Genomic DNA, 17,211 nt, shown 5'->3' with positions numbered 1-17,211 from the left:
TTTTTTCTTTTGTATTAGATTAAAATACAATCATATTCACTTTGATGTCATATAATCTTTTGTTCTTTATTAAGCTATTAAGTTTGATGTAGAACACTGATATCATAGGTGGTTTTTGATTGTTTGTGGGTTGGGTTCCCCCTCCTGACAAGCTGGAGGGGAATGTTTCTATATTTGGAGAGAATAAAACTGATGAACACTATTTAAAAGCAAAAGTCTTAGAATTTTGCCCTACAAAAGACTTGAACTTTAGTCTGAGGAATAAAAACATGGCTTCAGAGACAGACCTGAAGGTTCAAACCCGCTCTTTAATCACTTCCCAATTTGCAAGATCTTGAGCAAATTATGTTTAAGTCTCAATTCCCTCAAATACACAATGGGAATGATAATAATACTTATCGTTCACAATTACGATAATGCTAATATGAAATTATATATGCCAAGCACTAGCAAGTATCAATAAACAGGAGTTATTTTTATTACTATAATTTCTCTTTACCTTTGGCCTGAACACCTTTAGAACCCTGCCCTGTACAGGGCTAACTAGAACCTGGGTTGGCCTTCCAAACCAGGTTCAAGCGAATCTGGTTGTACCTCCTAAGTTCAGGGCTGAGATCCCTCAGGAATGGTGCACAAACACGTGTGATCACTTTCTAGTCATTCCTCTTGAAACTGTCTTAAATGTCAACTTAACCTAAGAAAGCTTAGACTTCTACTCTCTTCTACTTTTTAAAAGTACTACACAATACCTTAAAAAAAAGAAGTCAGGGCCTCAAACCATTATCATGTGAGCAACAGGTATGTTTCCAAAAGCTGACAATGAAAAAGATCTCTAAAATTTGAAATTCCCCCATTTCTGGTTTTGAAAATAAAAATATTGGTATCATTTAAACAGTAGCAGAACATTCTGGGGTGGGGAGGTGTTCAAATTCTTAACAGGGCTGATCTGTGATTTAGAGAAAATTCTGGTCTCCACCTTATCTTAATGAAAAGGTCTAAAGAAGCATCATATAAATATGGATTACTACCCTAGTGGTAAAAATCTCTGCAAGAGGAAAAAGGGTTAATACAAATATTTTATGGACAGAGATGATTATTCTTACTAACGCCAATGGGGAAAACACACACACACACACACACTATTTGAAGGCAAAAGGACAGAAAGGGTTACTTCCTTATGCTAATTTGAACAGCCTCTTTATACAGTCTACTGAATTCTTTTTAGTAAATCAGTGCTACTTATTTTCCATTAATCAATAATTGAAATATTATTAACTCACCAGGAAAAACAATTTAATATGATATAAACTGGTGGCTTTTGAAACAAAAGTATGTCCTTTTAATCATGAACACTTTTGTACTTTAACTTAAGGTCTAGAAAACATTAAGAAATAAGCTGGTTTCAAATAGAAAAATGGGTAGTTCTTGAAATTGACAGGGTAAGAGATACATTGCCCAATACCTACATGGTACAATCTACTTAAAAAAATTATCATCTCTCTACAAACCTGACAAATATTAAAGTTCAATTATTCAATTTCTGGACAATTAAAAAACGAACTCTTCACCGAAAAGCAACCAAGAACACATAAGTCCAAATATAATGTAAAAATAGTCTCAGTGAAATATCCCGAATGTTGTTAAAGGCAAATCTTTGAATAACTGGTTGAGATATCCTTACCTTTTGCTGTGGCACAGGTTTTAGGATCAATAAAGATTATTCCAAATAACTGCACTTAGCAGTTGATTTCACAGAACACAACAGCTCTGCATTCCGTGCAAAAGCGTACAGAATGAATCATAATCACACCGGCTCAGATCTTTTCCAGCACAGGCTAACTCCAAGTCGAATATCCACAGCACTTTTAGACTCTCATTCTGTTTTCAGGTCCCCCTTTCAGCAGTTTTCTTGGTCTGCTTTTGGTCCCTAATGAAGCCGAGTTGGCTCCAGTGCGCTCCAGAGAGCTCTGGCCTTCGGGAGCTTAATCCTTCCTCCTCAGCAGGAACTGCTGTGCAACACCACAGAAACGCCCCAGCCTGAACTCTTGCAGAACAGGCTCCACCAGTATAGCTCCACCCATCAAATTCACACAGGTGAATATTTCCTGCTCAGAAAACACCAGTATGAACTTTACGTTTAACTATGTTTTTAATCTTTAAAAAGTTACTATTTGGTTATTTATATTTTCTATCTAGAAGGGAGACAGTGTATCCAATAAAAATGATGGTGCTTAAGGCTCAAATAAATAATTGATGATGCAGGAAGTAGTGCCAGTAAAAGGCTGAACATTAAACTAGCAGCAACAGGCTAAGGAAACATACCCTTTAATATCTTTGCTGATAATGGCCTGTGCTTGTTATTTTACTAACATATAAAAATAAAAAGTATCAATTTATACTGCTTCTGTGTGAAAAATCTTGAGAGACAACAATCTCTTACGCATCTGTTAGGGGAAAAAAATAAAGATTTTGTGTTTTTTTTTCAGAATTAAAAATCTAGAATTAAACAATTTTCCAAAGTATAGCTTCCTGCTTTATAGAGTGTCCAAGTGTTAAAATTATGACTCTCCTTATATAACAAGTACTGAAGAAATTCAACATTTATATTAAGTAACAGTATTGCACTGTGCTAATCCTACTAGAATTAAATAAATGACTTCAAAGAGATTAACATATTTTCTGTTCCAAAAGATTTTTACTAATACCAATGTAAATCGACATTCAGATACTCATTTTTAATAAACAAAATAATGTTACTATGTGCCAGATGTGATTCTATGTACTTTATAGTCTTTATTATAACCCTGTGAAGTTGATTCTAATATTATTCCCATCTTAGAGATGAGGAAACCAAGAGAGAAGAGTTAAGCAATTGCAAAAGTCATACAAGTTGGAACTGTTGGAATCGAGATACCCAGGGAGCATTTATCAGTGCCTTGCCAAAATCTTCTGCTACTGATCAAATTTACTCTTTCCTTTTGCTCTGAACATAGCTCTGAATATAAAATTGTTGACAAATGGTACGCCAGAATAAGAAAAACAATGAATTGTGATTTTAAAATATGAAAGACCATTGAGAATTCCAATCTGTGGCAGGAACAAAACATGTTATTTAATTATTACCAATGGAAGAGCTGTGAATTTATGGATTTTATTAAATAGGAAATGAGGCTTTTAAAATTTATTTATAGTGGAGAAGGCAAAGCCACCTTTCTTTTGTTAAAATTTAAATTAAAAGCACCCTCTCCTCACACCCTTTCCTTGGTTAGTACTAAAGGCACCAAAGCAAAGAAAAAAGAAAAAAAGAAAAGACAAAAAGAAGGGAGAAGGCAAGTCTATGCTGTACAAAAGCCATTTTGGGAATACTTAGTACAACTCGTAAGCCTTTCATATTACCTAACATATAAGCACAGATAGAGATAAATTTGACAATAGTTGCCCGAGAGGAGGAGAATTACATAATTAATAACCTGAAACCCGAGGCTACACGCTAGGCCATACAGGAATACATAGTAAAAAATGAGTGCATGCAAAAGCTGGTGAAATTAAAGTAAGGTCTGTAATCTAGTTCACTGCATTCTGACAATGTCAACTTTCTGGAGTTGATAATGTACTATATAGTTATGTGAGATGTTAGAATGGGAAGAAGTTGAGTTTTTTGAGAATATGGGAACTCTGTGCTATTTTTGCATCTTCTAAGACTATAATTACTTCAAAATGAAAAGCTAAAAAATATGGCTGACTGAAAACATTATGCTTTGCCTTCTAATGACCGCTTATGACAGGAGAGATCACTTATTATTCTTCTCTTGTATTTAACAAAAATATGTGGAGGCTATCCTATGAAGGATTGTGTGTATCTGTGTGGATGGGGGTGGAGGGAAGAAGAGAATTCACTGGAAAGGCAATGAAAAGACATTCCAATCATTCTATTATAAAAACTACCTGAATTATTCAAACCTTTAACGGTATGTCAGCAAATGCTGCCAGCTTCACAGCCAAAAATACATCCAGAATCAGATCACTTCTCACCACTTTTATAGCCACCATCCTGGTCTAAACTATCATCATCTCTTGCCAGGTTCATTACAAGAGCCACTGCCAAGCTCTCTTCTTCTACTCACGTCCTCTCCTATCCTTACACGGCAACAAAAGTGATCCTTTGAGGTAAGTCAGGTCAAACAACGACTCTGCTCAAAACCTTCTAATGTCTTCCCATCTAATTTTAAACATAAGCTAAAATTAAACAGGGTCCCCCAGGCCCCCAAAGAGAATATGATCCTCTTTCACCTCAAAGAGAATACGATCTTCTTTCTTTCTTTTACTCACTGCTCTAGTCAAAGTGGGCTTCCTGCTGATCCTTTAACAAGACAGAGATAGAGTTCAGTATCCCTCACTTGCAGCTCCCTTTCTGGAGGTATGTGTATATCTCCCCTCTTAATATCCTTTGGTCTTTGCTCAAAAAGTAACCTTCTAATGAGCCCATCCCTGACCACCTTTAAAATGATAACCCCACATGAGCAACAACATCCGAGCACTTCCTCTCCCCTGAAACCTCCTACTAGGGTTTATTTTTCTCCATACATCATCTATCATACTATATATTTCACTTGTTCACCTTTTTCTCTCTCTCATCACACTTAAATACAAACACCAAAATGACAATATTTCTGTCCGTTGTGTTCATTGCTTTAGCTCTAGTACTTAGTATGCATCCAATACATTTCTGATCAATGGACGAATAAATACTGGAAATGACCAAAAACGGGAACGTTGCTTTACTCAGGGCAAGGAGGAGACTGATTAGGGGCTTACTCCTAGCACTGGCTAAAGGGCATATGGGAGTTTTAGAAACAATTTTGATAACTACAGTAGAAATTGTTCATGTTTATAATTATCAATCAACTGTTTTGCTCCAAAACAGTAAAGAATGTAAATTAGTATATATGAGAATATCTGCCTATAAGCCAAATGATCTAGATGACGAAAAAAGACACAAAAAGAGAAGTATCAAATTCAAAATAAGAAAACTCATTGCCATACACTATTTCCAAATAATTGACACAAACAATAGCTACTGTAGGCTGAAATGTATTCCTTCATTATTCAAAACATAGTGTTAGGACTAGTATCACGGAATTACCCAGGAGTTTATTAGAAATGCAGAACCACCGGCCCCGCGTTAGACTTAACGAATCTACAGTTTTTAACACTATCTCTTAGGCAAATTTAATGCACGTTCAAGTTTGGGAAGCAATGACCTAAGAAGCCTACGTGAAGAACACGGTAAGTCATTTCAGGCAGGAGAAAGTTCATAGGCAAGGGAAGAAGAAACCCAAAGTATAATAAGAGGAAAATAAGGAAACATGTTACCGAATGCTGAATATAGATAATAAAATGGGAAAAACAGGTTACAAAGTTAGTTCCAGTATTTATGGAGCACTTTAAATTCTAGGCTAAAGATTTTGTATATAATTCTGTCGCAGAGGGAAACCACTGAAGTTTTTTGAAGTCAGAGATTACAAAATAAAAGTTGTATTCTAAAAACTATTTTAGTAGTAATTATTAAGATAATTTCAAGAGACATTCATTGTACATCTACTGTACATGCCACCCATGGGGGAGATAAAGATGAAGGAGACATACTTGTGACTTGTGAGGAGACTGCAATTTAGTGAGCAAGTGAAATAGCTGCTATTAGATTTGACTAATAACAGGAGATGGGGTTAGGAAGAGATGGGTCAGGGAAGCTTTCATGGACAACGTAGATCATGGCCTGAGTCTTGAAATACAAGGGGGATTTCAACCGGTCAACCTGGGAAGGAAGGCATTCAGACAGGAGGATCAGTAGGAGCAGACAAAAGCTATGACAGCACACGATGTGTTCAGAGAACAGAGAAGTAGAGCCCAGCAGGGTACATAGGGAAAAAGACTAGAAGAGAATGGAAGAGGAAGGCAGCTGAAAATGCCATAATAAAATATAGTTTAGAGTCATGTTTTATATACAGTGAGGAAAAACTGAGATTTATTTTTTGAATTAGAGAGGCATTAGGAAGACTATGGCTGAAACCAGCACATTAAATAGGTTTCTACAAGCACTTCTCTTCATCCTCTGTTTAACTCATCTTTTCCTTTAATTTCTGTTCTGTTCATATAGGCCTTATGGAAATCCAAATACATCTTTATTTATTCCTATTGCAATAAAAGCAAAGGATATTGAATAAATATTTGTTCCGAGAAAAAGAACAAAAAACTTTATCTCCAGTCAATGTTCTATAGTGGGAGAATTCTGAGTTTTGAGTTAATCAGCCACAAAAGAGTTAATCTATGTCAAGTACTTGGTACAGTGTCTGGCACATAGTAGGACTAAATAAGTGTTGGCTATAATTACTATTAGATGTCAGAAGATTTCATTCAATAAGTCCTTGTTGTGAAACTTTGAGCAAGTTGTTTAACCTCTCTGAGTTTCTGTAGTTCCATCTATTTAAAAAGGGGTGTGATGTGAAGACAGAAATATATTCCTTGTGAGGTATACTCTCAGTATCTCAAAGGGCAATATCAAGATTCAAACTCCAATTTAAATAATGTAAATACAAGTATTCATAAACTCTAAAGCACTTTACAAATATGTCATGTTATAAATTTTCTAACAATTCCCGGATGCAGTGAGAATAGATTATCTTCACCTTGCAATGTATTCGGAGAGAAAACTTCCTTAGGCATTCTAGCACTTTGATACTCCTTTGAATCTTATATCAATGTCTCCCATGGTACTGATTTTAATATCTGATTCTTAAAGTATTAGCTTCCAGAATACAAGTAAGCATACATTCAATGGAAAAAAAAAATATTCAGTACAACATTCCTCATAGGATAAGTAAAAACCTGGACCTGTTTTACTTGATATAGAAGGCCTAGTCACTTCACATGTCTGCTAACCAAAAAATTCAGCTATCATCAAAAAGAAGACAAAAATTTATGATGGAAACTCAAGTGCCATCCAAAGAGGCTCCCTCCCCAACCATAGTCCCATGAAAACTATTATAATTCATTTGTTTCGGTAATATATGTTGAAATACCGGTACACAGACTTATACTAACAAATAATGTATTAACTAAGTGTCTACATAAACAAAAGAAATCTAGTTTCTGACACTCTCAATTTAAATGATGTAACATAGTAGACAAGCATAAGTCAATATCTGGCATTTATTAAGTATCCAAAGGCTTCAAATACCTATCATTAATTTTCAAAAGTATCTTACCTCACTTTTCAGATAAAGAAATTAAAAGTCAGAGAAGCCAAAATGACATGTGCACAGACAGTAAAACATGGCATAGGGGTTAAAAACTCAAGGTTGGAGCCTGTGCTCTCGTCCTTTCAATTGTGCTGCTTTTCACGCAGGTATATAAATTGAATTAAAAGTCTGCATTAAATCTAGTGTCACAAAATATCTATTTCATGGGGTGGATGCATTAAGAATGACCCTTAGAAATTACCTATTTGGACAGTATGAACTTAAGGATAGACCACAATCTATTTTTTTTTTCATGTTGTTTAGAGTAATACATAGAGTAGTGCATTTTAAAGGACTTGGATAATACAGAAGAAAACAGAGAAAAAATGAAATATCTCTTGCTATCTCCACAATCCCATTCTTCTTTTAAGTTAGATATGTATCCTTTCAGATCCTCTGCTATGAATTTATAATGGGATTATACTGTTCCGTGATTTCCTTTTTCATTTAACAACAACATCACAGAAAAAATTTCTCAAATTAGCACATATGCCTCTCCTTTATTATTTTTGACAGTTGCAGAGTACTTTGTGGTATCAAAGTATCAAATCTATTTTGAAATGTTATTTCGAACATTTATGGAAATACTGCAAAGAATATTCATCTAGATGAGATAGATATATTTAAAAAATGCAGTGACCAATTCAAAAATGACAAAGAACTTGAATAGACATATCTCCATAGTAGATATACAAATGGCCAATAAGCACTTGAAAAGATGCTCAACATCATTACGTTTCTGTATAATTATGTTTCTGTATAAGTATCAACAGAACATTACCAGCACTATAAACCCTCTCTTCTATCCATCCCCATCATCTACCCCCTCTCCTCTCAAAAAGCAACTGCTATTCTAACTTTCAACACTACAGAACACACTTGAACTCTAGATTTTAAACTCTTTCTTTGTATATATGGAATTTGACCATGTAAGTATGCATGCATATCAGGCTTCTTTCACTCAACATTTATTTTTGTGAGATTCATCTATGTTGTTGCATATGGCCATAACCTACGTCATTTTCATTGGTTTAGAGCAATCCACTGAATGAATATGCCATTATTTTTCCATTTTCATTCCACTGTGGATACACCTTTGTGTTTTTCTAGGGTTTTTTTTTGTTTCGGTTTTTTTTTTTGTTGTTGTTTTGGAATTAGGAATAAGGTGCCTATGCCCAATCTATATATACCTAAGTGTGGATAAACATTATGCTCCCACCAGCAGTGTATGAAAATCCTCAATGATTTATGTCCTTACCAAATTTTGTTATAGTTACCCTTAAATTTTAACCATTCTGGGGAGTGTACTTTGGGAAGTCAATAAGATTTTAATTTGTATTTCCCTAAAAACTAATAATGTTGAATACCCTGTCATTTTAGAAATTTGTTTATTGAGCATTTTAGAAATTTGTTGTTCATGTTTTCACTCAAAAGAAAAATCTCTTTATCTGTCCTTTCCTTATTTGATTCTTTACATACTTTGGTTACCTGGTCTTTGTCACATAGGTATACTGCAATTATCTTTCTCTTTCTTCTAAACTTTAATTAATTTTAATTGTTAAGCTTTTCAATTATGACTACTGCTTTATGTCTAACTCAAGATCATGAAAATAGGTTATGAGGATATTCTACTGTATCTTTCAAAAATTTTGTTTTACCTTTCATATACAAATATATAATTTTTATGGAATGGATTTTGTGTATAGGGTTAAATAAGGATCAGATATATATTTGTCCAGGTGACCTAATACCATTTATTGAAATTAGTGTCCTTTTGACAATGCTCCGCAATGCCGCCTTTGTCGTAAATCAAGAACCTGTAAACACACAGATTTGTTTCCGGATTCTATTCTGTTCCACTGATTTGTCTATCCTTGCATCAATATCTTAATTAGTATCTTAATTAGTGAAGTTTTAACGATAAACCTTTATATCTATTATAGGAAGTTTCCCACTTTTTTTGTTCTTTAAATTTGCCTTGAGTATTTTGGTCTTTGTATTTCCATATAAATTTGAGAATCAGTTGTCTATTTCCACAAAAATTCCAACTCAAATCTTGGGGCATTTGTCAGCAACTCTACCCTATTGGGCTCTGAACTCCAACTTTTGTTCCCCTAGCACCATGATTTCTCTACTCCATCAGCAGATATCCTAGGAAAATAATGTCTCCATCTACTGGGGTCACACCTCTGGATGTCTTTCTTCTGTTTAACCTACTCAGTAATTGTTTACTGCCTCATTATTTCTCCAATGCTGCAATGAGATATTTTTATATTTCTACCCAAATTTTCTAACTCTCCTCAGAGGGAAGGTTTGTCTAAATTCCCTAGTCTTTCATTTTTAGAAGTTTATGCCTAAGAGTAAGGTCTGCTTTTCTTCTCTCTTCACTTTTTCTCCCCATCATTCCCCTCCACACTCCCTCCCCTCACCCCTTTCTTTCTAGAGGAAAAAAGATGGATAATGCCAGAAGATGGAGAATTTCACTATGGAAACTAAAAACAAGACCCAACGTTAACCCTAGAAATGAAATAAATGATATAAGAATTGAAGAACTATTAGATAGGCTTAAGACACCTAAACAGAGAGAAAAATCAGTGAATTTTAAGATAGGTCACTAGAAAGTATCCAAACTTGACAGAAAAGATGTGTGAGACAGCATCAAAGAATATAACTAATGTGTACAGGAAAGGAGGGACAGAGAATTGCCAAAATAAGTATCTTAAGAGATAATAGCTGAGAACATTAAAAACTTGAAGAAAGAAATTAATAAATAGATGCAACTTCTCAGTAAACTCCAAGCAGGACATGGTAACTCATTAATTTTATTTTTATATGCATAAATAAATGGAATATATTGAGAGCATTAAGAAGAGCTCCAAAGGGAATTTTTTTCCTATTGCTCTTGTTGTGTAATAATATAGAGAGCTTTAAATTTCAGTCTCAAACTATAGCTGCATCTTTCAGATTTGGCATCTAACAGTGACAGATGGCAATGTTAAAAATAAATAGAACATTCAAGTTGTTTATACTGTAGGCAAAGACATTTTTAAAGTGTGAAACAAGCCTGAGGCTGATAGAATTCACATTATCCTTTACAAAATTTATTAAGATTGTACATTTCCCTATACCAAACTTGCAATGCTGCTCACAAAAGATAAAATATTAGTTTTTGAAGGGGTGCTGTCATTATATGTCATTACTAATTTAGAATTAACAATGCCATACAGGTCTACTAATAGAAACAATTTTCTAGAAATATCAATAATTGATTAACTTTCTCAAGTTTTAAAAGCTTCTAGAGATTATTGCAATTCAAAACATGAGAAAGTATTTGATATAGTCTAATATCAATATTAAGCTAATTTTTAAAAACAGTTTACAGTACATCTCTGAGGCAAATTATCAAATATAAGGACTAATAACTAATAAGTTAGGCTAATACAGCGGGAATGTATAAAAATAATGAAGAAATCATAATAAATTTTTATATTAAATTTTAATAACTTCAAAATAGTGACCACAAAAATCCATGATCATCTCAATAGGTTGATAAAAAGTATTTGAAAAAATTCACCATCCTTTTATGATAAAATCACTCAACAAACTAAGAATTGAAGGATACTTCCTCAATCCGATAAAAAGCATCCACAAAAACCTACAGCTAGCATCTTAGTTAATGGTGAATGACTGGATGCTTCCTCCTAAGTTCAGAGACAAGACAAAGACGCCCATTCTTGAACCTTCTATTCAACACTGTATTAGAGATTCTTTCTAAAGCAACTGGGTAAGAAAAAGAAATTTTAAAAACATCCAGATTGGAAAGGAAGAAGTAAAAATATTTCTATTCACAGATGACATGATCTTGTATATAGAATATCCAAAGGAATCCACTAGAAAAACTACTAGAATAAACATTTCAACAAGATTTCAAGATATAAGATTAATATATAAAAATTAATTGTATTTTTATGCACTTGCAATGAATAAAAAATGAAATTTAAAAAAGTTCCATTTATAATAGCATCAAAAATAATAAAAATAAATTTAACAAAAATGCAAAACTTATACTCTGAAAACCACAAAACGTTTACCAAAATTAATAAAGTCTAAATATATGGAAAAACATCCCATGTTCATGAATTAGAAGATTTAAGAAATACTGATAAAATGGTAACACTTCCTAAATTGACATACAGATTTAATATAATCTCTATCAGAATCTCAGCTGACTTCTTTGTAAAAATGAAGAAACTGATTCTAAACAAACATGGAGACATGGAATTATGAGGGACCCAAAAAAGTCAAATCGATCCTGAATAAGAATAAAGTAGGACTTGTCGATTGCAAATTTTACTACAAAGCAACAGTAATCAAGACAGGGTGGAACTGGCCTAAGAACAGACATATAGGTCAATGGAATAGAATTGAAAGTCCAGAAATAAATTCAAATGTCTAAGGTCAATTGATTTTCTACGAGGGAGTGAAGACAATTTAATGGGGACGAAATAATCTTTTAAACTTCTTAGAAGAGTATTTAGAAATAAATCTTGACCTTGAGTTAAGCAAAGCCTTCTTAGGTAAGACACCAACAATACAAGACCAAAAAATAAATAAATAAATTGAACTTCATCAAAAGTACAAACTTCTATGTTTCAATGAACATCATCAAGAAAGGGAAAGATAACCTACAGAATGTGAGAAAATATTTGCAAGACACATTATCTGATAAAGAACTTGTATCTAGAATATATAAAGAACACTTATAACTCAATAAAAAGACAAATAACCCAATTAAAAAATGGGCAAAAAATCTGAATAGACATTTCTCCAAAGATATACAAATGGGTAATATGCACATGAAACAATGCTCAACATTATTAACCACCAGGGAAATGCAAATCAAAACCACAAAGATATATCACTTCATACCCACTAAGATGGTAATGATCAAAACAACGACAAAGGCATGGAGCAACTGGAACTGGTACATCGCGGTAGCATTGTAAAATGGTGCACCTACTTTATAAAGCACTCTGGCAGTTCCTCAAAAGGTTAAACAGAATTACCATATGATCCAGCAATTCTACTCCTAGATATGTTAGGAGATAAAAACATATCTACTTAAAAACTTGTACACTAATGTTCATTGCAGCATTATTCATAACAGCCAATGGAAACAACCTGAAATGGATGGATAAATAAAATATGCTATATCCACACAATGGAATACTATTGAGCCATAAAAAGGATGAAGTGCTGAAACATGAATGAACCTTAAAAACATTATGCTAAGTGAAAGAAGCCAATCCCAAAAGACTACATATTAGAAGATTCCACTGATGTGAAATGTTCAGAACAGGGAACTCTAATAGGGAAAGTAGATTTGTAGCTGTTTGGGACAATGTCTCCTCATGGTTACAGGATTCTTTTTTTAAGTTACTGATGCCATATTAAAAAAGGAAAGAAACCTAGGGTCATCAGAACCACTAATGGACACTTACTGACCAAGTGCCCACTGAAGAAGTCTTTGTAATAAATTTACTCTACTAAGGGGGATTTAATTGAGGACAAAAATGCCTTATAAAAAACTAAGAATCCTGACTTAAGTAGAACTGCAGAGAACACTGTTTTGAAGTATTGTTCTCTACTTAACAATAAAGGTAGTCTGTCTAAAATTTTTAAATTCCTATGAGAAAAAACTGGAACAAGCACTGACTTCTTAACCTTCTATGAAGAAATAAGCTTTGAAAGGAGTTATTATCCTTTACTTTTACCTAAATACTGCTGAAATGTCAATCTAGCTGTGCTGACATCTCTATTGACAACTTTTATATTTATTATCTTCTCTATGATTTTTTAAAAACCTACAAAAGAACAAATTCAAATTTTTTTTGTAAATTTTCTCTTAATTCTTCCACAGGATTCATGGAAAATGGCAGAATTAAAATGAATTGGTTAAACAACTGCTCATTTATCAAATACTTTGAGGACAGAGGGGGGAAAGTACTAAATAAGAATAAACTTTGTTTTTCCTAATTCTTACAGAGATCCTAAACCTAGAATATACATTAAGGAAAACAAATAAATTGAGGTCCAGAAAGTTTTTCTTTTTCTTTTATTGCGGGGTGGGGGCGGTGGGGGAGAGATAGAGAATGGCAGGGTAGAGCACAGGGAATGTAATACAACTAGGAAAAATAAATTTGATTATTTCCTCTCCCCTCTATAACCTTTTAGTTTTTGTTTTTATTTTCTTTTGAAAACTTTCCATCACATTAAAAAGTTCCAGACTAGATATTCTACAAAATTTGCAAAAATTAAATCACTCAAAAGAAACAAAAATGTCCATTTTCTTGAAACTGTAACATTGCTTTAGTTATTTGTAAACTATTCCACATATTTTTATAACTATAAATATACTATATAAGTAATAAGAAATACTGTTTAAAATAGTTTTGATATTCATAGGCACCAATAAAATACACATTCCCTTCATCTATTAATTTTCAGCTAATCATACTAGCTCCATGTCAGTTCTTTAAAATTGCTATTTTTCTTTTATTATTTTATTGATTAATAAGCTATATTCCTACTACATAACTGTAAAAATAATGACAAAGCTTAATGGAACGGTTTTTTAATACTGTTGAAAATTTTGAATGCATGTAAACTTTTGTGAAATAATCAATAGAGAAATAAGAATATATTAAAAATCGAAACCACATAAAATTAAGAATGCATTATATGTCAATAAATACAAAGAAGAGCAAAACAAGCTTTGTGCTTACTGTAAGAGGAAATCTGTATCTTGAAGCAGTTGACGAAATAACCACGCTAATGAAAAAGCGTACTCACCTGGTTTTGGCACTGAGTTGGTCACTGACTGGGGAATTTTCTGATTAATTAACTCAACACAGTGTCCAGGGAAGAGTCCCACCTAAGGGGGGGGAAAAAAAAAAAGGAGCAAAGAGAGGATTCTAAACCAGAGATCAGATCAGTGTGTGAACACTGCCAATTCAATTCCAGTAATGTACTCCACAGTCCTTCCCAAATGATTCTATTATTCCAAGACTCTAAATCACAGACAATGCCAATTACACAAACAAATAATAAAACAATCTGTTGCTATGAGTATGTTGAGTTATGTGTTTTATTTGTCTAAAACCTAAGTCTGTTTTTTCAGTTTTAGCTTTTAATTTCCCATATGTTTCTAAGCCAATTAAAATATTTAGTCTGATACCAAGCTACGCATGCAAGTTATTAATTTTTACCTCTCAATAATTTATTCTTCTGAAATGTCAATCAAGTTGTGTTGACATATCTACTGCCAACTTTTATATTTATTATCTTCTCTATTTTTTAAAAATTTACACAGTACCACACTCAAATTTTTTTGTAAATTTTCTCTTAATTCTCCCACAGGATTCATGAAATGTGACAAAATTAAAAAGAATTGGTTAAATAACCGCTCATTTAAAATACTGGTTCATACTGTTGTTAAAGAGTTAGTAGTGTTTGGATAAGTGGGAAAACAAGAGAGTAGAAAAGAGCCAATCTCAGCAGTGGTGAGAGAATCTGGCTTTGAAAAACTCTTTGTCCTGGCAGACTCCTAAGAATTCTATGGCATTAGGTTGAATCCTAAGAAGGTCGAATCCTAGGAAAACTGACCACCAGATCATCCAGAAATACTGTACAGTTTGACCAGAAGAACGAATACAGAGATAAACAGCCTGGGAACAAAAGTAAAAAGGAAATCTTTACCAATATTTATAGATGTTTCCTTAGACAGGAATATATTGAGCCGCCATGCAGCAGATGTTAAAGCCGAAACATGAAAACTATATCACATTGTACATCCTTCTGTTGACAGACTCTGGGAAAAAATGAAATAGTCTTCCAAGAGTATGATTCATTGTGAAGTTCTGAGCTGTATAATTTCCAACTGTGTGGGATTATTTTCACATACTCATTTGCTGCATTATTATTTCAATTTCTGGATCGATACTCTATGGTAGTTCTTAAAATTATAAAGATGTAACCAGTTATCATGAGCTGAAAAGGGGTTATTATCAGTTTTGTTTGAAAGATTTGATTTCGGGATTCTTAAAGTCGCCATATATTGCCTTTCAAAATGATACTTTAAGTATTTGTTTTATTGGTGAAATTCTATACCATATTTTGCTTAACTTCTCTTATTTAACTAGACAAGGAGAAATTCTACCAAGATTGATTAGAACCAGATAAAAATCAACCTGAAAAATCCTCGTCCTCTCTTACACAAATCAGTTATTACGAGAGTGTATATGGTATAATGGTTGACAGTGTAGCCGCAAGAGTAAAAGTGCCTGGGTTCAACTCTAGGTCGGCTACATACTAGATCATACATACTACATACTTGGCTTCTCTATTTCAGTTTATTCATCTAAACATAATAGCTCATAAAGGTTGTTATGAGAATTAAATGGATCAGTACAAGCAAAATACATGTAGTTAGCACTTGTTAAACGTTATCTATTATTATCCCAGTATGTTGTCTACTAGAAGACCTATAGGGCTCCAGCTCCTCCATTAAATAGATATGACAGACACATAACACTTGCCACCTTTTGCATGTTTGTACTTAAGTTTCCTTACTATCAAATATCATTTCCATAAAAGTCTAATTCGTGTCTATTTATAAACATTTTCCTGCATTTTGATATGGAGAAAATACCAGAATCTAAACTTGGCCCACCTATTTACCAAAATTTTGTGCTCTGGAACAAATTGCTTAACCTCTGCCTCAGTTTCTTAAATTTGTAAAAATGGGGATAATATTAAATACAACAATAATTGTGTGAAAACACCTAGCCTAGTTTTTAAATTCATTACTTCTTCACAAAGACTGAACAAAGCTTAATAAATTTCTTTGGGAACTATACAATATATATTAGTTATGTTTTCACCTTTTAATTTTGTGTCAATGCATTAGGTTTAAGTATATGGGGTAAAATACTGTACTATGTAGAAGTCTATAGTCATGTACTATGTAGAGATCTATAGTCACTTAACTCCAATCTATGCTCACTTGTCTTCCTTTATTATAAAGCGTAACACTACTAATTATTGGCTAAACTAAATATTTACTTTCCCAGACTCCTTGGATCCAGGTACAGCCATGGCACATGTAAACACAGGTCTACTGAAACTGTTCTGCCTCCTCCTTTCTGCTGTAAATGCAGGCATTAAGTTTGGATCTGTAGGAGCCTAATTTGACCCTGAAAGAAAGGCCAAGAGGATCTTAGAGGCTTCTGTCTAGCTGCAGATTCAACAGTAGCAGTCACCTTTTCTGTTTACTTTTCTGTTTCTTGAAGCCAAAAGAAGTCCTAACTGTTGAAATGAATCAACCTGCTGAACTGATGACATCAAATCACTATTTTTTTTTTAATTTAAAAGAGTTGATTCTATTAATTTGTAAAAGGGAAATAGAATATATTGTCATATTAAAAAGTTGTCATAAGGAGTATATCAATGTCGTGTCAGAGTGAGAAGACTGCTTTCTATTTCCCCTTAAATTTACAACAAGTTGGAAATCTATAATCCAATAAAGGTTCCTCTCCTCAACACACAAACATACCTGAGAAATCTACACATGGGTACTGTAAAGGTGGGCATACTGAGATGCATAGGAGAGGCAGGACAAGGGGAAGGACAGGGACAGTGTTGAGCTTGCTATGGCCTCAGCTAACTTGTTAACACTGGAAGAATTGGGGTGCAGTGCCACTACAGTCTAGTGGAGTTTAAGAGGGGCATAAGCAGCATAGGTGCCCAAGAATCTGGATCCATTTCCCATTCCTTACACTGCAAAGAAACATGCTAGATGCGAAGGAGATGCTTCTATGGCCGCCAGACTACAGCACAGTGGTGCCTGCAGCCA

At 33.6% G+C, this 17,211-nt stretch overlaps 1 protein-coding gene across 2 annotated transcripts in view; it reads right to left on the bottom strand.

Moving 5' to 3' along the window:
* ARHGAP32 (Rho GTPase activating protein 32) overlaps positions 1 to 17,211 on the bottom strand; it is a 177,991-nt gene that overhangs the window by 62,501 nt on the left and 98,279 nt on the right. For both annotated transcript variants that reach the window (XM_011380924.2, XM_011380925.2), the window contains exon 9: positions 14,151 to 14,232. In XM_011380924.2, the coding sequence (XP_011379226.1) occupies positions 14,151 to 14,232 (82 nt within the window). The remainder of the gene's footprint in view (positions 1 to 14,150; positions 14,233 to 17,211) is intronic.

This window comes from Pteropus vampyrus, unplaced genomic scaffold (assembly GCF_000151845.1).
Source record: "Pteropus vampyrus isolate Shadow unplaced genomic scaffold, Pvam_2.0 Scaffold416, whole genome shotgun sequence".
Lineage (NCBI taxonomy): Eukaryota > Metazoa > Chordata > Mammalia > Chiroptera > Pteropodidae > Pteropus > Pteropus vampyrus.
The sequence above is the reverse complement of the archived record's forward strand: the minus strand, read 5'-3'. Positions and strand labels throughout refer to the sequence as shown.